At 33.5% G+C, this 23,924-nt stretch overlaps 1 protein-coding gene across 13 annotated transcripts in view; it reads left to right on the plus strand.

The window, feature by feature from the left end:
• ZNF644 (zinc finger protein 644) overlaps positions 1 to 22,746 on the plus strand; it is a 103,334-nt gene extending 80,588 nt beyond the window's left edge. For 8 of the 13 annotated variants that reach the window (XM_061121408.1, XM_061121411.1, XM_061121409.1 and 5 more), the window contains 4 exons: positions 379 to 3,413; positions 3,595 to 4,200; positions 20,140 to 20,242; positions 21,040 to 22,746. In XM_061121408.1, the coding sequence (XP_060977391.1) occupies positions 379 to 3,413; positions 3,595 to 4,200; positions 20,140 to 20,242; positions 21,040 to 21,232 (3,937 nt within the window). In that variant the 3' untranslated portion in view covers positions 21,233 to 22,746. The remainder of the gene's footprint in view (positions 1 to 378; positions 3,414 to 3,594; positions 4,201 to 20,139; positions 20,243 to 21,039) is intronic. The other 5 variants (XM_061121415.1, XM_061121416.1, XM_061121412.1 and 2 more) reach the window with 1 other exon arrangement.
• The last annotated feature ends 1,178 nt before the right edge of the window (positions 22,747 to 23,924 follow it).

Here is a 23,924-nt window from a genome sequence, read left to right on the forward strand (position 1 = left end):
AATGTCCACAGTAAGTTTACTTAGATAAGATAATTTTTATTAACAATCTCACATATAAGATTTTAGATTTTTTTCAGTCTGTAGCATATTCATTTATATTGTGTGTGTCTGTGTGTGTGTTTATGTTGCTTTGCTCTACACATTTTGTATAGATACAGTTTGGAGGATGTTATTGCCTAACACCAAGGAAAAATTAACCTCTACAACACTAAAAATCTTTCAGTTTTTTAAAGTGTTTCTTCATTCTTAGAAAATTATTAGGGTCTTAATATAATGAGTAGAATTAAGCTACTAAAAATGTGTACTTTCAACTCTCCATGCGTTCTAAGGATAATCTTTCTTTCATGCAAATCTAAAATTTTTTTTTCCATTTTCTAGACTAAATGTGTTAAATGGGCTTACCAACAATATGGATGATTTGAAGATAAACGCCGATGTTACTGGTGCTAAAGAAGAACTCCTAGATGACAACAGTTTTGTATCAGACAAAGAGAGTGGAGTTCATAAACCAAAAGATTGTCAAGCATCATTTCAGAAAAACAATACATTCACTTTGCCTGAAGAACTGTCAAAGGACAAATCTGAAAAAGCCTTAAGTGGAGGCCAGTCTACTCTGTTTATACATGCTGGTGCTCCTACTGTTTCTAGTGAAAACTTTATCTTGCCTAAGGGAGCTGCTGTTAATGGACCAGTTTCACACTCCTCCTTAACTAAGACTTCCAGTATGAATAAAGGCAGTGTTTCATTAACCACTGGACAGCCTGTGGATCAGCCAACAACAGAATCTTGTTCAGGTTTGAATGTGGCAGCCGATCTTCAGCTCTCTACACCACAGAAAGCAAGTCAACACCAAGTTTTATTTTTATTATCAGATGTAGCACATGCTAAGAATCCAACCCATTCCATTAAAAAACTACCTACCTCTGCTTCAATTGGTTGTGACATTCAGAATTCAGTAGGGAGTGGTATAAAGTCAGATAGCACTTTAATAAATCAAGTAGAGGTGGGTGAGGATAGTGAAGATTTATTGGTAAAAAATGATTGTGTCAGTACATTAACAGGAGTTTCCTCAGGTACAGATGAATTTAGGTCAGACAATGATACAAACTGGGATCCCCAAAAAGAGTTCATTCAGTTTCTTATAACTAATGATGACACAGTAGATAAAGCTCCAGTTCACTCTAAAATAGGTCTGGAAAAAAAGAGAAAGCGAAAAATGGATGTAAGCAAGATAACTCGTTATACTGAAGATTGTTTTAGTGATTCTAACTGTGTACCCAACAAGTCAAAAATGCTAGAAGTAGACTTTATGGAACAGAATGAAGACGTGCAAGCAATAGACTCACGGACATATGCATTATCACAAGTGAAACCTGAATCAGCTGATGAAGACTTGGAATCTGTGGATACTTTTCAACATCTAATTTTTAACTCAGAGAAGTGTGGAGAAGACAGTTCACCTGTTCATACTAGCACTTTTCTTTCAAATACCTTAAAAAAGAAATGTGAAGAAAGTGATTCTGAGTCACCTGCTACTTTCAGCACCGAAGAGCCATCATTCTACCCCTGTACAAAGTGCAATGTGAATTTTAGGGAGAAAAAGCATCTCCACAGGCATATGATGTATCATTTAGATGGGAATAGTCACTTTCGTCATCTTAATGTCCCAAGGCCATATGCTTGTAGAGAATGTGGACGGACATTTCGAGATCGTAACTCACTGCTAAAGCATATGATTATTCACCAAGAAAGAAGACAGAAATTGATGGAGGAAATACGTGAATTGAAAGAACTTCAGGATGAAGGAAGAAGTGCACGATTACAATGCCCTCAGTGTGTATTTGGTACCAATTGCCCTAAAACATTTGTGCAGCATGCTAAAACCCATGAAAAAGATAAAAGGTACTACTGCTGTGAAGAGTGTAACTTTATGGCAGTGACAGAAAATGAGCTGGAATGCCATAGAGGAATTGCCCATGGAGCAGTGGTAAAATGCCCTATTGTCAGTTCTGATGTAGCCCAGAGAAAGACACAAAGAAAAACATTCATGAAAGACCCCATTATAGGATCATCCAAAAAATCAGCTACCTATATATGTAAGATGTGCCCTTTTACTACTTCAGTCAGGAGTATTTTTAAAAAACACATGGAGTACTTGCATTCATCATCATGCATTGATTCATTTGGCAGTCCTCTTGGACTTGATAAAAGAAAAAGTGACATAATTGAAGAACCTATAGATACTGATAGTCCTAAACCATTAACTAAACAACAGTCAACATTTCCAAAGAACTCTGCTTTAAAACAAGATGTAAAGCGAACATTTGGATCATCCTCACAATCAGGTAATTTTTCAAAATTCCATAAACGGCCACACAGAATACAAAAGGCTCGGAAAAGCATTGCCCAGTCAGGTGTAAATGTGTGCAATCAAAACAGTTCTCCTCACAAGCCTGTCATGATTAAAAGCAGCATTGACCAAAAACCCAAGTATTTCCATCAGACAGCAAAAGAAAAATCTAATGCCAAGGCAAATAGCAACTATTTATATAGACATAAATATGAAAACTACAGAATGATAAAAAAATCAGGTGAATCATATCCTCTGCATTTCAAAAAAGAGGAAGCTAGTTCATTAAATTCTTTACATCTGTTTTCATCAAGTAATTCTCACAACAATAGTTTTATTTCAGACCCTCATAACTCTGACACCAAAAGGTCAGAAAGCTTCAAAGACCACAGGCGTGTAGCTGTAAAGAGAGTAGTTAAGGAATCTAAGAAGGAAAGTTCTGTTGGAGGAGAAGACTTGGATAGCTATCCAGATTTCTTGCATAAGATGACCGTTGTTGTTTTGCAAAAACTTAATTCTGCCGAAAAGAAAGATAGCTATGAAACAGAAGATGAAAGTTCCTGGGACAATGTTGAGCTAAGTGACTACACTACACAGACTATAGAAGATGAAACCTATCATGATATTAATCAAGAACATGTAAACTTATTCCCTCTATTTAAAAGCAAGGTGGAAGGTCAACAGTCCGGAGAAAATGCTACACTTAGTTATGATCAGAATGATGGCTTTTATTTTGAATATTATGAAGATGGTGGAACTAATAACTTTTTGCATGAGATTCATGATCCTCAGCATTTAGAAAATGCAGAAACTGCATTGTCAAAGCATAGTTCTGTTTTTCACTGGACTGATCTGTCTCTTGAGAAGAAATCGTGTCCTTACTGCCCAGCAACATTTGAAACAGGTGTTGGGTTGTCAAATCATGTCAGGGGACATCTTCACAGAGCAGGATTAAGCTATGAAGCCCGCCATGTTGTATCACCAGAACAAATAGCCACAAGTGACAAAATGCAACATTTCAAAAGAACTGGCACAGGAACACCTGTTAAGCGAGTTAGAAAAGGTAAGTTTTCACGTGGATTATTTGGGCTAGTATATCCATATTAGAATTCAAAGGATTTGAAGGTTTTGCTCAAATTTGGCCTTCATTAGAATCACATAATTTCATATTTCACAGTTAATTTGTTTTGAGGAGTTCAATTTATAAAAAAATTCTGATATTACTCTTAAAAAATTTTTTTTAGCTTTAGAGAAGTCTGAAAACACTTCTGAACACACTTGTCAGCTGTGTGGTGGTTGGTTTGATACTAAAATTGGATTATCAAATCATGTTAGAGGCCACCTGAAAAGACTTGGAAAGACCAAGTGGGATGCTCACAAATCTCCAATCTGTGTTCTGAATGAGATGATGCAAAATGAAGAAAAATACGAAAAAATCTTAAAGGCATTGAACAGTCGTCGTATTATTCCTCGACCATTTGTAGCTCAAAAACTTGCATCAAGTGATGACTTTCTATCTCAAAATGTTATACCTCTTGAAGCATACCGTAATGGCCTAAAGACTGAAGCTTTATCAGTGTCTGCATCAGAGGAAGAAGGGCTGAGTTTCTTAAATGAATATGATGAAACTAAGCCAGAACTGCCCAGTGGAAAAAAGAATCAGTCTCTTACACTGATAGAACTGCTTAAAAATAAAAGGATGGGAGAAGAAAAGAATTCCTCTGTTTCTCCTCAAAAGATCCATAATCAAACTGCAAGAAAGAGGTTTGTTCAGAAATGTGTTCTTCCACTAAATGAAGATAGTCCATTGATGTATCAACCACAAAAAATGGACTTCACTATGCACTCAGGTAAGAGGACGTTTATGACTGTCTTACATAACTTAAACAATTATGTTTACCTTAGTGGAATATGTATAGAAAATACTTTTTCAGAATCCTTTATTTAAGCGGCTTTTTTGCAGAACAGAGATTGGTTACACTGTTATTTCTATATAAATCGTCAGTTGATGTTCATCAGCATTGAAGTCTCTGTGCCTCATTTCTTGGTCACAGTGCAAGGTGAGAACAAAAGCAAAAACAAACAACTGATCTATAAAAATAAAATTTGTCATGGACGGGTGGTGGTTCTTTGGATGGGAGGTTAACATTGTTCAGAAGCATAGTGTTACTGAAAAGGCTGTCATATTTTTGCCAGTGCTCCAGAGTGATTTTGTTTTCAAGATTTTAGTTGTCCAGGTTTTCGTCCCGCGTAGGTCAAACAAACAGAGTGGATTGGTGTTTGTCGTGTGTTGCCATTAACCCAAAGAAACTTCCTCCCTCTCTAATTCCTCATTGTATTGTGAGATAGTTTGGTTTTGGAGGACTGTTGTGAGTATAAACATTTGTTTGGGATTTTAGATTTTACAACATGTTCTATTTGAACAGAAGAGATGGTTTAACCTAGTGGTTGTGCACCCATAGTTTTTCCTTTTCAAAGGAATATTTTGTATGAGTTGGCAAATGATGTGGCAGATAAAATTGCCAAGCTTTATTTAGTACTGCTAAGTCTGGTTTTAGACTAGAGAAACGTTGTGTCTGTATAGGTTTCTTTTGGATGTTAAGAATGCTGAAGATTAGTTTAGATGATACCATAATTTTTGCCCTAGGTTAAAGGTAAAAGTGACTCGTCAGTGAATTAATGATGAATAAAACTACTATAATGTTGGTTTGTTTACTTTGGGCAGACATTGGGATATTCTAAATATTTGTAATGCAGATTTGATTTGAGGAAAGATTGTTTTGTATTGTAAGTGGTCTGAAACACGATTTATCTTGTGTGGGCTTCTGGTTAATAGGGGTCTTTCTTTTGTACAAAGTCTTTCAGAGCTAATATTTCAACATTTTTCAGAGGGATAAAATATAAGCAAGATGTGGCAGTTATGTTGGCCAAGGTATAGTGCACTTCAGAGAGGGGAAAGTGTGTCTGTGGCTATCACAATAATATTGAAAAAACCAGTTGAAATGTGTTGGGGGCATGAGGGCTATCTGAGAAGATAGGAGTTACTTATTGTTTCAACATGTTTTCTTTACTGTGATGACTGAGATGTTAGCTTGTTGATCATTTATTTAGCACAAAGATTTTAGGAAAAAACTTCAGATCATTAACTTTCATTATTGATTGCGCATTCAGAGTAATGAACATAAAATGCCATGAATAAAATGTTGTGTCTAACAGCTGTTCAGTGGTGTGTTTTACCACCTTTTCTCCCAGCCTTCATCAGAAAGCCTAATTTAGTATTGAGCCTTTTACGGTTTTGTGGGTAAAACACTTTAATTACCACTTTGTCAACTAGACTTTTTAATTTTTTTTTTTATTGATAATGTTGTAAACTTTGAAACTTCTCAACAGAACTGTGCAATTCAAATCACAGGATTGTATTTTAGGTTGAGGAAATGATCTGCGTAACACAGAAATCTGCAAGAAAGTGATAATAGGTATTAAATCCAGAGATACTCAGGGGTTCAAGACACTCCTCTTCTCCCTTTCCAAAAGAGCATGGGTTGCCTCTAAATACTAACTACAAACTAATAATAGTTAACTTAATTTCCCCTTCATATCTTAAGCTAATTCAATGAACGTTTTTTAAAACCATCTTTATTGTGGTACTTTTCTTCACGCTTTTACCTAAGAAAATTTCACTTTTTGAAGTGAGAACTGGATTATAGTTTTCTTTTGAATGATAGGTATGCCTGTGAAGCTTAGAACATGTGTGCATTGCAATACGACGTTTACAAGTGCTGTTAGCCTGTCCAACCACTTACGCGCTTATGCACGAAAGAAGAGTGCTGGACTTTTGACTGGTACAGGTATGTTTGAACAGATAACACAGCAAGTCTGTTTGATACAATACACTTTTTTTTTCCTCACCAGACTGGTGCTAGTTCAGGTGATATTTATAGCTTTCTTTTGTAAGCAGCAGTTGAGTCTGAACACACATGAAATTTCAGCAACTTGTAAACTATTGGATATAATTTTAATTTATTCTTTTTCATTTAGCTCTTATTGGCTTGATTTGAGGAAAAAGTAACCCAATAGAGGTGTGGAAACTTTTGAGTCTACATTATTCTTATTGATTTTTAAATTATACTATTTTTACCTTTATTTTTGTTAGTAGATTCTAGTAAGACACCTCTCTTTGGTAAAAAAGAGTTCTAGTTTAGGGAAATGCTTTATTTGGCAAGGAAATTATAGTGAAATTCCAGATACATAGCTAGATTAGAAAAATAAGCAAACCAACAAGTCTTCATTAGTCTATAGATCAACTTTTTGAAGGGGCTAGCCTTAATAATGGCCTGTGTTTATGACTAATAGATTTTTCATTTAATGCCCCTAAGCTATATTTAGCATTAATAAATATAGCTATGCACATAAATGTTACCATGCACATTTCTGTGTTATTTTTGGTTGGTTAGCCCAACCTTGCAGATACCTTTTCATATGGCTAGCTTGTGAAAACTTTATGAGCTTACTCATATGTAATACTGCTTCTTAAATCCTATAGAATGCCTTGCTCATTTTGTTTGTAGCCTTTCAAGCAGCCTTGCTTTAGCAAACTCCATCTCTCTGACATCTTAAAATACTCTTTTTTCTAAATAGATTTACATAAATCCTTTTGCCTAAAAATCTGTTTCCAGTCTTTTTATTTCTCTTGCTTTTTTAGATCACTGCCTTCTGCTTTCTTCTAGTTGTTTATCCAGCTTTTTTAATTCTTCCTCATGTCTTCCTATGGCTTACATTCAGTGTGTTCTTGCCACCAAAGAAACACTTGTAGTCACACTAGTGTCTTTCTTTTGCTTCTTTGCTTTACCCTGACTTAATATATCACTAACTTGGGGTGACTTCTGACCATTCATATTAAAAGGAGGGAAGAAGTAGAATGAGCTTTGCTTTACCGGATTAGTCCTCCTACTGTGACATTTTAGTTACTTCTAGCTTCATCAGTCTTGAAAGGTGATTGCAGACATTAGAGGCAGGGGACAGTGAAAATAAGAGGCCGTAGAAGCAGGAAATCATTATTGTTATCATAGCCACTAACTTGTATTGAACACTTCTATGCACTAGGCACTATGCTGCATGCAACTTACATGCATAACATTTAATCTTCACAACCACCATTTTAGTTGTACATGTTATAATGATCTGTATGTTATAGGAAACTAGAGCTTTAGAGAACGTAAGCAAGTTGTGCAAAACTTACTCAGCTAATAGCAGACTTGAAATTTCAATCAAGGCTGTGTTATCCCGAGGCCTTTGTTTTTATCACTGTTACTTACCACATACAGAGTGACAGCAATGAAAAATCCTAAAAGTGAAGTTGGGTTCAAGGTGAGGAGCATTCTGGTAAAGAGTCTAAAATTAGAAAGAGCAGGGAGAGTAGTTCCCTGATGGCCTAGCGGTTAGGAGTCTGGGCTTCACTACCATGACTCAGGTTCAGTTCTTGGTTGAAGAACTGAGATCCTGCAAGCTGCATGGTGTGATCAAGAAAGAAAGGGAAAAAAGAAAGAAAGAGAACATGCAGTCTAATACAGGCCTAGCCCAAGAAATGGGTTGGGCCTGCATTAGATTTCAGAAGACTTTAAAAAATGTCCCATTCTGACTATTTGGGCACATTACATAAATATTCACTGGGGAGGATCTCTCCAGTCTAGATTTTGTAGTCCATTAAAAAATACTTTTATCTCATCTGAAAATCCTTCAGAACATAGTATTAATTGCTAATAAATAACCTATCATAACCTTCCATTGACCGAGGGTGCGTTCTCATGAATGTTTTATCTCCTAAAAAATTTAATTAGTTGGGAAAAAAGTAATACAGGATGAATGGGGATACATTCATGAAAGGGGATGAAAGGGGATGCTATGTTTAAACATTACTAAATACTAACCAAAATATCTATCTGAAGTGTTAAAAATATAAAAGTGTATATTAGGCAGTCCTAGGGCAAAGAGAAGGGAAATGAAAAGATGAAGAAAGGTGGTATTTTCCACAGCCCCTATCCACTTTTAAGAAATATAAAAATTGCATAGTCCCTTGAAAATTCTGAAACATTTCCCCTGCTTTTAAAAATCTTGACCAATAGAGCTACATAGAAGATATTTTTTGCTGCTTATTCATGCCAATAAGAAGTTTTTATCAGCTTTATTAATGTTTTTTGTTTTCCAAGTGGATAATTCTTTTTTTTTCCCCCACAGTTAATTTTATTTATTTTTTTTTATTTTTATTTTTTATTTATTTATTAATTTTTTTTTATTAGTTGGAGGCTAATTACTTCACAGCATTTCAGTGGGTTTTGTCATACATTGATATGAATCAGCCATGGATTTACACGTATTCCCCATCCCGATCCCCGCTCCCACCCCCCTCTCCACCCAATTCCTCTGGGTCTTCCCAGTGCACCAGGCCGGAGCATTCTGTATTACATTTATAAACTCCACATACCTATTCTCTTCTTCCATATCAGTTTCACTGGTAAGGCAATGGCCCCAGCCTATTATCCTGGAGGGTTCCACTGAGTTATTGTAAGGGATTCATCAATTTATATGAGTAAAAGGCATTAATTTTCAAGAATACATAGATGCGGTTTTGAGGAATAAACTACAGAATCATTTTTTTAAATTTACCTTAATCCAGGTGTATCACAAAACTGAAACAATGCAAAGGGGAAATAAGTAGAACTGAAACCTCTGTTCTCCTAGTCCAAGCAGATTTGATTGATGTGTATTTTTAATTATGTGGCCTGCTTTGGAAGAAAAACCATAGATCCTTGATGAAATGATCAAAGCATGCTTTGATTCCTGTGGTAGAATAAACTCCCAAGCCTTCTTAGAAGCCACCAGCTCCTGGTGACTTTTTGAGATAGAGAAATATTCCAGCTATCCTGAAGATCCTGAAGAGAATGAAAAGGCTCCTCCATTTCTCAAATATTTATTTACTCAAATTTATTTATTTATTTACTTTATTTATTTACAATTCATTTATTTACTCATATACTTCTAATGTGATAGTTCTTGGTTCTTTTGGAGGTGGTTATTGACATTTTTGAGACTTCACTGTGACCCCCGTCCCAGAAACATGTACTTTATCATCATCCACAAATAAAATATTTTCCATATGTAGGCTTTATATACAGATGTTAACCATTGAAGGTTTTCATCCATGGGCCCTTTCTCTGGTAAAAACTAAGAAAGAGGAGATGCCAACTAAAAATGAAGTGGAAAGAATACAGAACTGGGAATCTGGAGCCCTAAGAAATCTTTGTGTGTGTATGTGTTTGTGTGTGTGTGTGTGTGTGTGTAACAGTTACAGGATGCCAGAATTATGTAACATCAAACTCATTTCAGTGATCACAGATACAAATCCTAATTTAAGTAAAAGGAAATAATGAAGAAGGTAGGAAAGTTTGGAAATTAAGGACATGGAAGAGGTAGGCATACTTGGAACAGAGTTCAGTTGTCAAAAAAGAGTAAACTTCACAGATTTAAGTTTTGCCCAGAACTGACCTAGTTTATCATCCATTGGGCAGGTTCAAATAAATTGTTAATGATTTCCATGTGCCTTCAGTTGTGGATAATCATCCATGAAGCTGTTTTTTAGTGGATTTTTGTCTAAAGAGGCTATTTCTAAAGGGTTACTTTATATCCTACATTACTTTAAATTTAGATATACTTCTTATTCAAGAATTTTTTTCCAGTTAATATAGACTGTGCTATTATTGGTAGACTTCTTTTTCAGGTTTTGTTCTCTATAGATTGTTTTACATGTCCATACAGATATTTTTCCTGGTTGATTCTTTATATAGTCTAATAACATTATTAATTTTCATTAAAAATTAGAAATTTCATGCAATTTATTTTAAATGGTTTTGGACTTTTTACTTTATTGACTTTTGTGTTTAATAATCTTAATTAGTTAAATGATACCTTTTTTTACACTGGCAGTATCTGAAACAGTACATTTACTAAGCTAGTAACAGAGCAACTGGGTAATAGTGCCTCTTCCACTCTCATAAGTGTGCTGGATTACACAATAAATTACAGGGTCACTCTGGTTATTAAAACTTTTTAATATTTGAAATTATTCAAGGTAAAGTGAATTCAGTCAACTTAATCTGCATTTGGAAATAAAAAATTTTGAGGTCAAAGTAAAAGTGAATTTTTGACAGATAAAAAAAGGAAAATAATTGGAGTTCAGGTAGAGAGAATGTTGTGAAAGGAAATATATCTAAGATGAATGCATGTTTGTATGATGCTTTTCTGTGGTAACAGCAATCTTTCATCTCCTAAAAAGAAAACATAACAGTGGTATTCAGTATTTTTATTGGAATTCCATTTTACATATTGACCCTGTATATTCATACATATATACTTTCATACATATATGCACTTATTCACTCACCTGAATTGAGTATGATGTACTCTGATATTTTCTGTTGTATTCTTTCTCATTAAAAATGAATACTGGTCATGACCCAGTGAATTGATTTCTACCCAGTGAGAAGCCACTACCCACAGATTGGAAACACTTCCCTTAAGTGTCTTGTTTAGAAACTAATACTGATTAGAATCAACAATAATAATAGTTTGGAAATCATAACACTCCTCTGTGGCAGCAAGTGAATTTTCTTTACTCATACTCAAATGTTTATCTGTAGATCATATTTTTTAATCAACTGCTCATCATTAGCATTTAAAGTATTAATAAATTGGGAATTTCTAGATACTTAAAATTAATGCAAGAAAAATAGTTTTACATATGCAGATATTTAGGAGGAAAGCTTCATTTCATTATCTTCAGAATACTTCCCATGATAACATTTTGAAAATAAAGCATGATCATTGCTGTTCTACAACAACAGACTCATCATTATAATGAAAGAATCACTTTTCCAATGAGAATAAAATAACTTGAATTTACACTCAGTCCTTTCAGTCAATACCACTAATGTAATGTATCTGCATTCTTTTTCAGTAAAGTCACTGTTTTATTTTTCATACCATCCACTTTTAAGCAAACCAGTGGATCATATGTTTATGTTCTTTAGGAGTTCAAGTTCTTTAGTCTAGGCCTCCTTTCAAGGGGAGCTGGGAATTAAATTGGGTTTGTTTTTCCTTGCTGCCTTTACTTATTTGTTTCATTGTTAGATAGAGCCTCAAAAAGAAAGAAAAAGAAAAAAAGAAAAGATAGCTCATGCCGGTATATTTCTTATAATGTTTAATATGGGTAAGAAAAATAAAAACAGCAGTCATATTCATTCAAAAAAATTTTTAATTATTAACTGTTGTACCAGGACTGTGCTAGCTCTAAAGCTATAAAGAACTTGCACTCCAACTGCATAAACTTAATGATGGTGATCTGGTAGGACAAGGACAAATAACACTGTTACAGAAGGCTTTGTAAGGTTTCAGCTAGACCCTGGGTATGAAGGCTGAGTAGCTAAGTGTAGGACATTCCAGGTAGAGAGAACAACGTAGTATGGGATAAAGGGATGGAATTTGGAGTTCAGGAGTTGTCCTGTTGGGAGAATTAGTTATAGGTGTTTGGGAAGATGATAATTCCAGAAAGGTGGGGTTTGATACTTCGAGTGCTTGCTAAAAATGTTAAGAAGTCACTAAAGACTATTTTAAATAAGGAAATGAAATGTTCTAATTTGTGTTTTAAAAATGTGTTCTTCATGACACTGAAAGATGTAATTGTCTTGTGATTTTCTGTAATTTCTTGGCTATAATTTATATCTGTGGTACTGCTCTTCATTAAGGGTATATATCTATTTGTTTGTCTGCACAGTAATGTGTGATTTATTCAGGATTAGCCACATAGTGAATTGTTCAAGTTGAGTAAATTTTCTAGGTAATGGAAGACTAGTGTCAAAGTTGATTTCATCCTAACCACTTTGCGATGGTAGTGTTTCTAAACTGTTATTCTTATTTCGGCCTGAATATAACTTAATTATTTGAGTATTTAGAGTCACCTTAACGGATGCTAATTGTTCCATTATACCAGCAAAAATTGGGCTGTTTGCCCACAATACAAAAAAGTAATTGGCTGATTCATTCACTAATTCAGTTAACATTTTCTTCAAGGTGGTTTGTGTATTATGCTAAGTACTACAGAGATAAATTGGATGTTACAGTATGGTATAAGCAAAACACATGTTAAGTGTCAAGTTATAAGTGTACATGAAATACTTGAGGAAGTTCAAATGAAGAAGTTCCTTTCAACTAGACTAGGGCCAAGCAAGGCTTTTGGAAATAGCATCTGATTTGGACCTTGAAAGATTGTTAGTTGAAATGGAAATGGGAGTTGAGGAAGAGAAGGAGCATACCTATGAAGAAGCAACTTGGAACTGTGTGAGACGTTTATTGAAAATACTAAGAAGCAGGAGAAAGGGGAATAGAGTTGGACAGGTAAAGGACATAGAATGCTATTATAGAATGCTAACCCATGGTGTTGGAATTAGTTTTGTTGAGCAGCCAGTAAAGACTTTTTTAAATGAATTTGTGTGAAACTTTTAAAACTCCTTTTTAAATAAAAATTAAAGGATTTGGTGGGGAAGTGGAGAAATGTAGGTGAGTTCATTTTAAGAGTCCTGATTCAGGGTCACGGCAGTTGGAATGTAAAGGAGGGATAAAAATGCATGCATAAGATTGTGGAAGTGAATTAAGTAGAATTTGGCAGATTATTTAGAGGTAGGAGAATAAGAGGAAAGATGGAGATGGCTCAGAGTTTTAAGCTTTGTTATTGAGAAGATGGTTATACCAGTACAGTTAATGAATCTACTACTGGGGTGTTTGGTAAGAGAAGGATAGCCTTCATTACTCCTCTGGCCGTCATTTATATAGCAACACATCGTTCTCTAGCTGTCTACCGTTAACAGAGCAAGCAATCACACTTAACTGAATCAGTGCATTTGTTTTTAGGAGAATGGAGCCTAATAGTTTAGTACTGTTATAGCATAAAATATTTCTATTTTATGATGCCTGCTTTTTTTACTGGTCATAAGGTTATACATTTTAGGAATTCTATTTGATAATCTTTTTTGATCAATATCTTGCTTTTCATAAAAGTCCTAACTAGTCTCCTAGCATTCCTATCGGTTCTGTGGCTTGCTCATTTTCTGAGTTTTGATTTTTTTTAACAGTTGACTTAATCTGAATCTGACAGTTTTTATGTTTGAATTTTTTAACTTGTCTGATATCTTTATAACCTCAGTTCTCATGTTGTGTTTGCTATGATTTCTATTCTAACATAAATCTCTTGAATGCTCTTTATAATATGAATATGAATTAAAATGTAGTAGATTTTATAATAACACAGAATGGTCCTGGCCAGACCTAAACTATAGATAAAATCTACTTTAAGTGGCTTTATGGAAATAGTAAAATAATACACAGATTTTCTCTTTTGGAGGTTAGAACAAGAGGATGGCTTGATGAGACTGGTGGTCCCTCACTAAAGTAAGAAGTGGAAAAGTGAGATTTACTGTATCTTTGTTGTGTCTATAGAGTTTGAGGAATAAGGTTAATTCTTGCTGTCCAGCACTTAAAGTGTGTTTAATTTGGCCTTAGCTAGAAGTTAGCTAAACCAGAAATTACCTAGTCAACACTGTGTTTGATAATAGTTCAGATTTTGGCTGGAGTGTAAAAAATACTTCAAAATGATAAAAAGCTAAAAGATCTATTGAGATTGTGGATTTGTGACATTTAGATGTACTATTATAATTATTCTGAGCTCTATGGTAAACATGATTATATTAAAGATAATTTAACAAAATTTTAAATAAGGTCATTTCCTTAACTAATTTTTACAGGAACAATCACTTAATTACTTCCAATAAATATGAAATGATAATTTGGAAATACTGACACTTTTAGAGACCAGGGAATGGGATTGTATTCACGTGATTCTAAACGTGACTTAGAACAGATTTATCATTATGTGTTTTAATGTTTATTCCAATTTTAGGTATGTCTTAGTCTTAGATAAGAGATTGATATTAAGTGCCTATTGTGCCTAAACAGCATGCAAATCCAACCTAACTTAAGGAGAAATTTTAAGGTTTTTTTCTCATCTTTTACCACAGAGAGGTAATATATTTGCTTTCCTGTTTACTCTTAACTAAACAATAAACAATTTGTACCTGGGGTATTATTAGCTTTTAGCTTTTTGCAACCTAGAAAGACTAGTCTGCCTCCCATTTCTGTCTATAAAAATGTATGTATGTTTAGCTTTCCCCTTTGCACTGATAATACTCAAATATTATTTTACTAGTCATTCCCTCTACTTTGAAATAGCAGCGGTTTCTAGATACTGAATATATGTACTTTTTCTTGTCCCAAGTAGATAACTTCTCTGAACCAAGCACATAAGGCTGTTGCTACCATTAATATTAATACAGCCTCGTACTTTGTAGGGCAAATTCAAGCCACCTGAGTCCTCTAGACTGATGCTAAGCCATAAACTTGAAGCAAAGGAAATCTGTTTTTCAAATATTTTTCACTTCATCCTCTTCCAAGTAAACTGTTAAATCATGTAGTACTTAATTAACTTTGCCATCATTGCTCTGTGATTGTTAGATACTGTTTTTCATTATTGAGAATAGAAACTTTAAAAATTAATGAAAGTAACTTAGGGCACTAAAAATAAATCCAGTTTTCGAGTGAAAATATCAAGGGAAAATGATGGTGAAAATATACTTCTGAGGTTGCTAGTTGTGAATTATATATGTTTAATTCCAATTGGAAGGGGAACATTGCTTTCATAACAATGAACTACTTAAACTGCTTTATATGTACATTTTGGGAATAATGACTGGTTTGTTTATGGCACTGGTTTGTTTATGGTTTGTTTTTGGTAGGTAGGACCAAAGAGTTGGTGTTGGGAGTAGGGAAGTCCTTTCCATTTTTAATGGGCTACAGAGAGTGGGATTTAACAGTTTTTCTCTTAATAGGTTTTTTTTTTTTTTTTTTAATGGGCCAAGAGATTAAGAGGTGGAACTGAGGTCAGCCTTTCTCATTTGGGATAGTTGCTATTCAGGATCTAGAACTGGCTACATAATTTGCAAGATACAGTGCAAAATGAAATTATAGTACCTCATGTTCAGAAATTATTAGGAATATCCAGACTAACAACAGAGCATTAAACCGTGTTTGGGATGCTGTGGGACTGACTGCACAGGGTGTACACCCACGAAGTCTGTCTTTTATAAGTACTGCTTGTAAAGAGATAAGTATACACTGAAGAAAAAAGAATTTAGGTTCTCAACAAATGACTTCCCCAAACCCACATCCCTGTTTTATACAAGCTAACATGTTTCTTTTCACCCCCTTAGTTGGGGCTGAGGGAAAGAAAATGCTGTTTGCACAGTCTTTTGTGTGCTTGGAGCTTATGGGCCTTGAAGGATAATGGCAGCAACTAGAATTGAGTTTGTTTATCCATTTCACACTTCTGCACCTCTTGGAACATATGTATCTTCTTCCCACGTCACCACTGGCATTACCTCCATCATCAGCTTGTTAATGATGCTAGGAATGTTGACTTATCTGTTCATGTCATTTTTATCCCTGCTGTTTTCCTGAATGAGCTCATGGCTACCATTGGCCTGCCCACCTTATACAGGTCAACTAGATGGAGAAGAAATTTTCTCTAGAAGGGATATGTGTGTGTGTGTGTGTACACACACACTCTAGAATGCCTCTTATTCTGGATGTGTGTAACATGGCCCTTGTATTAGGTTTGACTTTACCCTAAATATGCCAACAATCAGGTAGGAACAAAACAGATGAAATAGGGCTTTTGACTAAATGGGTAGGGAAGGATGATAGCAGATAACAATATTTTGGTGATGAATGTTAATTTAGTTATGTTAGTTCTTTACCATAGAGGCTTCAGATGTTTTTAAGAAAAAAAACTTCATTCTTTGAGGTCATTTGTGTAGTGAATTAAAAAGAAAATGAAATTTCACCGAAGCAATTATGTATATACTGGGCAGAAAGGTGGAAGAGGCAAAAGGACTTATGTTAGAACCCAAAGTAAATTACTTTTCTTCTGTATATAAAGCTAATGTCTCAGAAAGGAGGCTTGAATTTATCATATTATTTATTGATTTGCTTTTCACTCGTCCAATTTAGTTCTTTAGACACAACTGTGGTATTTTGTAGTATAGCAGTTGGATGTTCTTTTTGAGGGCTCATAGTCTGTTGTATTTCTGTCTCATTCCTATTTATAAAAACAGTTAGCTGTTTTACTGAAAGGTGTATTCTAAAAAATATTTATATGACCTTACAGCTCAACTCAATTCATTCTTCTTACCAGTAAAATATTGCTACATAAATCAGATAACTGCAAAGTTTTTTTTTTTAAAGTCTAATGGTTAAAATTGATCACTTAAACATTATCTGCCACCCTAAATAGGAAGATTTGAGTGATTGGGTTTATTCATTTCTGAAGAAGCAGTTATACTCAAGGAGAAAAAAATTAAGAATTTCCAAAACTAATTTAGTACTTTTTATAAATTTCAAGTGTACAAACAATGCTAGATTTAAAATACTTTGAAACAGAAAAACGGTATATGTCTGGTTTGGTTTTTGACAGTAACAAATAAGGGCAAATAAAATTGTATTGTAAAGAAAGCCTTTGTATTAATATAACATTATCTATTGGGCAGATTATTCATATAAATAACTTCAATAAACTTTTAGTTTGTTATTAGAAATATTGATGAGCCCCAGTATACTAAAACTGACTTCTGTTAGTGATGTTGTTTTTAATGTTCTGATGATTTCTGGTACAGTCCAGAATGAAATGGCTTTTCCCTTGAGATGTAATAAAATCTGTTTTGAGAACATTTGTGTAATTGTCTTGTTTGTACATCATCTTTTTCATTTAGTGGAACATTTTGTGTTAATCATCTTTTTAATGTAGAGATTACCATATATATGTCCCTTTTGTGTGCATGTTAATAATATGTTAAATATTCTTACACATTTTTCTAAAATTTTGGGTAGTATTGTAGGGGTGACAGTTGGATGTTGTTATTAGAAAAAAAAATTCCTGTTAAATGTATTCATATTTTATGTTCTAACATAAATGACATTTCAGGGGATAAGAAATTTAAAAGTGTTGATGGAGATATTAAGGTAATAGAGATATTTAGGTGTAATTACCAGAGGCCCCTGGTTTTTAATATTTTAACTTTATGGACAAGTTTCCAAGGATTCTCAATACTTGTTATTCCCTAAACTTACTTAGAACTCTTAAGTACTAGAGATTCTCAATCACATGCTGACAGAGTTGTCCTACTTTCCAAAGTCATAATACCTTCAAATATTAGTTACGACGAAAACTGTGGGTATTCTCATTTAAAATTTAGATCTGATCATTCATAAGACAGCTTAAACTTCAGAGTTTCTAGAATTCACATAACATCAAAAGTCAACTAATTCTCGTTTCCCTCTGTTAAAGTAAAAAACATTTCTACACCTCTGAGTAAATATTTCCAGTTCCATTTTTTTAAAGTATCACAGCATCTAAATGTAACTTAAATGTTTTATAACTGACTGGTAAATCATTCTTTTGCATACTTCCCCATCACCCTCTGTCCCTCTCCCTCAATTTGCTTTACATACCTAACATTTTAGCACTCTGTGAACAAATATTTAAAGGATTGTTACAATATATTTTATTTGTATCCTACAGTAATTTATTTACATTTTAGAAGAAATTTGAATACAGTGTGGCAATTTTGACAACCCAGCAAGCTCATCAAAGATTCTATCTGTAATCTCATAATGTACCAAGTGGTTCCCCTGTTGCATGTAACAGAGACAGGGATTGTGTGTGGTTTACCTTATAGATAGGAAAAGAGGAGCTGACATCTAGTAGCGCTTAGCCCTTTTTGAGTTCCTTAAACTCTTGTAGTGTATGAATTTCTTTGAAATTCACCTAAATTCAAATTGCTCACCAAAGCAACTGAGAAGAAGAATGTGCTGATTAGAGAGTATGTGTTACCTCATTCTTTCTACTGGTTGTGAAGAACCTAGTTTCTACATAAAAGCTAGACTGGCAAGTGAAGAAAAGTGTGACTGCTAGCAACATGTTCGTTTAAATAAATGATGCAGAAGTGTTCTACAGGAACTATAGTGTATATTACACAGTGGTAGAACAAATTTCTGTTCATATGCTGTTTAAATGTCAAAGGTTAAATTACTGGGTTTTTCTTTATTTTTCATTGCAGAAGTATTCATTGAGTTCCTACCATTTGCCAGGCTCTTGAGTGAGCTAACTAATGAGAACCTTGTAAGATTTTTCTGTTCCAGATTTTGGTTGTTTAGCTTTGAAGCAGCCATTCTTAAATACTTAACTTGAATTCTTGTAGTTCTTTACTTATTAGATTCTTCTTCTGAGGATAAACAGAGAAAGACTGAGACCTAGATTTTTCTTTTAAAGAGGCAAGTGACAGGAAGCAAAACACAGTGGCTTGAATGAGATTTAGGTTTCTCATGGTTTTTAATTTTCTATATGACATTTCTGTTAGCATTGCCACTTGACTACTGTAAGAAACAGTAGTCTGTTTACTGGTTTTGTAATAGTAGCATCTGTTCTTTTGGAACCTGGACTTTGAAAACTCATTTCACACAGTCATTGAATAGCCAATTCCTATTCTCTCTTCCCTAGAATTTTTCCAGGGCATTTCACATGACAGGTTAACAGAAGAAAATTCATTTGGACAACTCTTCTGTTACATTTGTTTCCCTTCCCCCTTGGGCCCCTAGAGATAAATTCTTACCATCTCTTCCTGCTAATTGACCAGCAGCACCCTGGAATACTATCATCACTTTGTCCAAAGGAATGGTGTAGTTGTATTTAAAGAATAAAATGTAATGTCCCATCTGTTCCTACCTATAAAAAAATCTTTTTTCTTTATTAAATTAGATTTTTAAAAATAAATGATTAAAGGAGAAGTCAACAGAAATTTCAAGAACAGTTAGCACTAGAATTTTGATGCACTTTAACATAAAAATCTTTTTTTTTCCCCTTTTGAATCACATTTTTTAAATAGAAAATATAAAATGAAAATGTAACAAATAGTCATCATTTAACTTGTGCTCCATTTGTTAACTTACGTGAGATAATCTGGATCTATATTTTTCTAGAAAAATAGAACATATGCTTGTATATACAATACAGATTGAGTTTAAAAATGAAAGTTCAGCATTCTTTGTCCTTTCAAATGTAGGGCTAGCTTATAATTTTAAGAGCTATTTATTATTGTAAAATTCAAAATGAATTTGCATTGAACTTTTTACTAAGTTTTCAAAGTATGTGAAATCTGATTAATGGAGAAGTAATCAAATACAAACTTGATGATCTTATATAAGATGTTCTAGTTTTCCTGGAAGTAAGATTTAACCAGATGTTAAAATAATGTATATATGATTGTAAGAGAAAAGCTTGCCATTGCTGTGGTAATTGACCACTTTAGTAATTTCAAGTTATTTTAGTTTTATCTTCTCAGTTCTGATTTGGTATGGTAAAGCGTTATTTGAAAAATGAGTACAAGGAGAGTATATGCTGAAAATATTACTGCTATTAGAAAACCAGCTGCAAGTTAGTGCATGCTTCAGGGAATATAAATGAATGCAGACATTTTCTAACTTGATTTAGATGGTCTGACCTCCCAAGAAGTATCTGTATGTATGTATACTTAGAATATATAAGAAATGTTAAGTCTTTTTCTTCCCCTTTTTAGCCTTAGATTGTAAGCAAAAGAAATCAAGGTCAAGATCCGGAAGCAAGAAGAAACTTCTAACATTACCTCATGGTGCTGACGAGGTTTACATTCTCCGATGCAGGTATATGCCTATATTACCAAATCTGCTCAGTTTCTTCAGATTTTGCTTTGAGATGTACTAGTTATTTTATTTGAGATTTTTAATTTGTGACTGAAGATGCATTCTCAAAAATCAAGTTACAAATGAACTTTCAGAGACAGACTTAAAATCTTACATGGCTCATAATATGCTGTACTTCCACAACTAATCAAGTTTTTTATATTAGCTAAGGGCCTCTATGATATTGTGATTTGTAAAAGTGGCTTTTTTTGTTGTTGTGTTTTATTCATGTTCTTTGTTTGCTTTAATTTGATGTTTTTCAAATTGTCTTGAGTTCCTGCTTATTGGAAATATATTTTCTCTCCACTCGTACTTCTGAGTGTAGATATACAGACTCATTCACACCTCCTTCCATACTTATCCTCACGCAATTTAAGGAATTCTAGATTGAGGAGTGCATTTTTTTCTTTTAAAAAAAAAATAGTGCATTTTGGAATCAAGATGTGTAGGTATTAAGACCTTTTAATTAATTTTCATAGTAATGTTCCCATCTCTGCAGGTATTGCTGGAGTTAGTATGAATTGGCAGTTTTGATATTACGTGTAATCATTTTGACCTCACAGGTATTTAGAAACTGTTGTCAAGAACTATCTTCAGTACAAAGTTTGCCATTTGTGTTTATGAATTTTATGGGAATTGGGGTTTTTGGGAGGGGGGAATTGGTTTTAAATAAAGGGAATTGGTTATGTTAAGTAAGAGAACTGTTAAATAAAGGGAATTGGTTATGTTAAGAGAACTGTTATCAACCTCTTCTCTAGGTTTTGTGGCCTAGTCTTTCGTGGACCGTTGTCTGTTCAGGAAGACTGGATTAAGCACTTACAACGACACATTGTAAACGCTAACCTTCCACGGACTGGAGCTGGCATGGTGGAAGTCACATCACTACTCAAAAAGCCTGCCTCCATTACAGAAACTTCATTTTCTCTACTAATGGCAGAAGCAGCTTCATAGAAGAAGAAAACCTTTTAAATAGCAAATTTGAATTGGATGTAAATTTGAAATTCTTTGTTTTTTTTTTTCAAAGCCACATTAAATTATCCATTTATAAATACTAAAGCAGGAAAACGGGGAAAAGTGAATGGCAGTGACATCAGAGCAAATTGAGCGCTTCAAACAGTAAGTAGTCTCTGTGTTTTATACAGGATGGGAGAGGCGTCTCTAAGGCTTACCACGTCTAGTCAGTAACCGGTCACTCAGTGAAGACCAGTGCGTGTAAGCAGTCGTTAATAAACTGTTGCACATGGATACTTAAAGACAGACTTATTGGAAAATTATGTTTTCTGCAGTGTTACCAGAATCAAGGTTCTGTTTATTCCCCACAAGACTTGCGTTGAAAAATAAGATATTATATTTTGTTTGTATATATTTAGTGTTTTGTATAATACCAGGAACTGCTAACTAAATTTACTCAACTTAGGGCATTAAATATCATGTACTTCATAGTTTGAGACTGTTCACTCAAATAGGGCAGAGTACTATTCTATCTAGACGTGTAAGTGTTTTTTTTAAAATCACATGGAACGGTTTTTTTTTTTTTTATACTAAAAAGTGGAGGGAGATTTGTTTAAACAAGTATTTCTAAAAGAAATATGTACATAGTCCTGGAAATTATTTGTGGTAAGGAAATATTCTTTACTCCAGTTGCATTTCTCAGACAATAAAGTGGTGCATCCATGCTACCTCCTACTTTGTCAACAAAGATGCTATTTACCCTTTACATTTTTGTATCATAATAGATTTTAAAAAATCTAATATTCTTTATTGCAAGACATCCTTTTGTTAACAGATTTGTTTCTTTTTAATGTTTTACCTAAAATTTGACATGCTTACAGGACAGGTTTGCCTCTTTATTTAACATTGTAGAAATGTAATTAATAAAATGATGCTCACTACACGGTTTAGAATAGGCTTTCTCATTTATAGTCTCTTCCAAATTTGATCAGTTAACAAAACTTAATACACCTAATTGAAATATTTCTATATATGATGAGAATGTTTACAATTTAAATTTTAGAACTTGTTTTGGATGTGATTATATGTACGAAAATCGTGTAACACTATGCTCATGCTAAGAACCGACATAATGGAATTACTGAAATAAATGTGCTGTGAGGAATGGAAAATATGGTGCAGATGTCTTGGTCATGATAAATTGTGATTCTCCTTTTAAATTCCTTCCAAAAACAGATTAGTTCTTTTAATCTGAAATCAGATTCCTTTACAAATAACAGTTTTTGTATGCAAGCACCATTTCATTTTATTTCATGTAGTATGGCTAATACTATAGTTGAAACAAGGATATGCATTGATACTTTTCTTCGTATGTAAATAAAGTTAAAAGCAGTTAAAATGAGTATTTTGGTAGAGTATATATACATACCTCACTGCCAGTGAAATTGCTTTCCTATGATATATCTCCTTACCAGAAAAATCTCTAAATAAAAAAAGACTTAAGAAAATTATAATGTCTATAGTGTGAAACATTCTTATCATTATCAGTGGTGGAAAGTGTCCACTTGAGGTTGTGTTTCATTTGATTTATGCTGTTTATACATAGCTGGTTACTTATTCACACACTTGATATGTAAAATTAGGAAATTGAATTAAATGAATCATTCCCAACCAATGGTCTCCCGATCTCTGGAGTATGTACTAGATAGGAAAAAGTATTTGTACTTGTATAAAGTTATTTTCATTTTTCCAAAGATGTAATACAAACTGTGTATGTCTCTATAATGATGAGTCTAACCAAAACATCAAATTTCTTAACTTTTGACTGAAAATATACCAAGTCTGGGTTTACCAGTATTCTCATGTTAGGTTTCATTGATATAAGTATGTTCTATATTCAAATAGAATATATTTTTTAAATTGGAAGTCATACTGCTGCATAGCAAATAGTGTTCAGAAATTAAGTGGTAAAAAAAGAATCCTGGCAGGAAGACTTGCAATCACCAGAGCCCCTTTCAACTCTAATTTTTATAGTTCTTTGTTTAATTTTATTAAACCAGCTGTCAAGCTGTAAGAATACAAGTAGAATAGGTAGTTTGACCACAGATTTCATAAGCAAACTTAGATTAAATTTTTTACATTAAACTATTTTTAAAACAATTGTTTCTTCAGGATGTAAGAAAGAATTAAATTATCAAATAAAGTAATTCAAATTGGAAACAGTAAGCCAGAGGGATTCCTGAAAAGTAAATTAAACAAAGAACATTTCTCATAATAAAGATACTTGGGTTACAAAAATTTTTGAATTTCTTGGGGAGCACAGTTCATCTTTCATTTGGCAACTAGAAAGTTAATGATATATTTTCATTTGCCTTCCACTAAAAAATTATAAAATGTTGTTTTAAGTTATATGATAGACTTTCATGTTAAAACATGTGCTACTTCAGTATTCAGTATTGTCAAATTGTCTTTTACAGTTATTTTATCATTGCCTAAGATATTTGAGCTTCTTTTTCTTTTTTTAAATAGTTTTAATTTATTTAATAGCATCAAGACAAAAAAAGTTAACCTCTTCAAATTAGTATTTTCCACTATGCTTCTTTAGAATAGATTAGAACCATGGCATAGCTAATACCTCTATTTTAGATTTCAATTTAATTAGACAAATTTTTTTAAGGACATACATATAACC

The sequence above is a fragment of the Dama dama genome, chromosome 20 (genome assembly GCF_033118175.1).
Source record: "Dama dama isolate Ldn47 chromosome 20, ASM3311817v1, whole genome shotgun sequence".
NCBI lineage: Eukaryota > Metazoa > Chordata > Mammalia > Artiodactyla > Cervidae > Dama > Dama dama.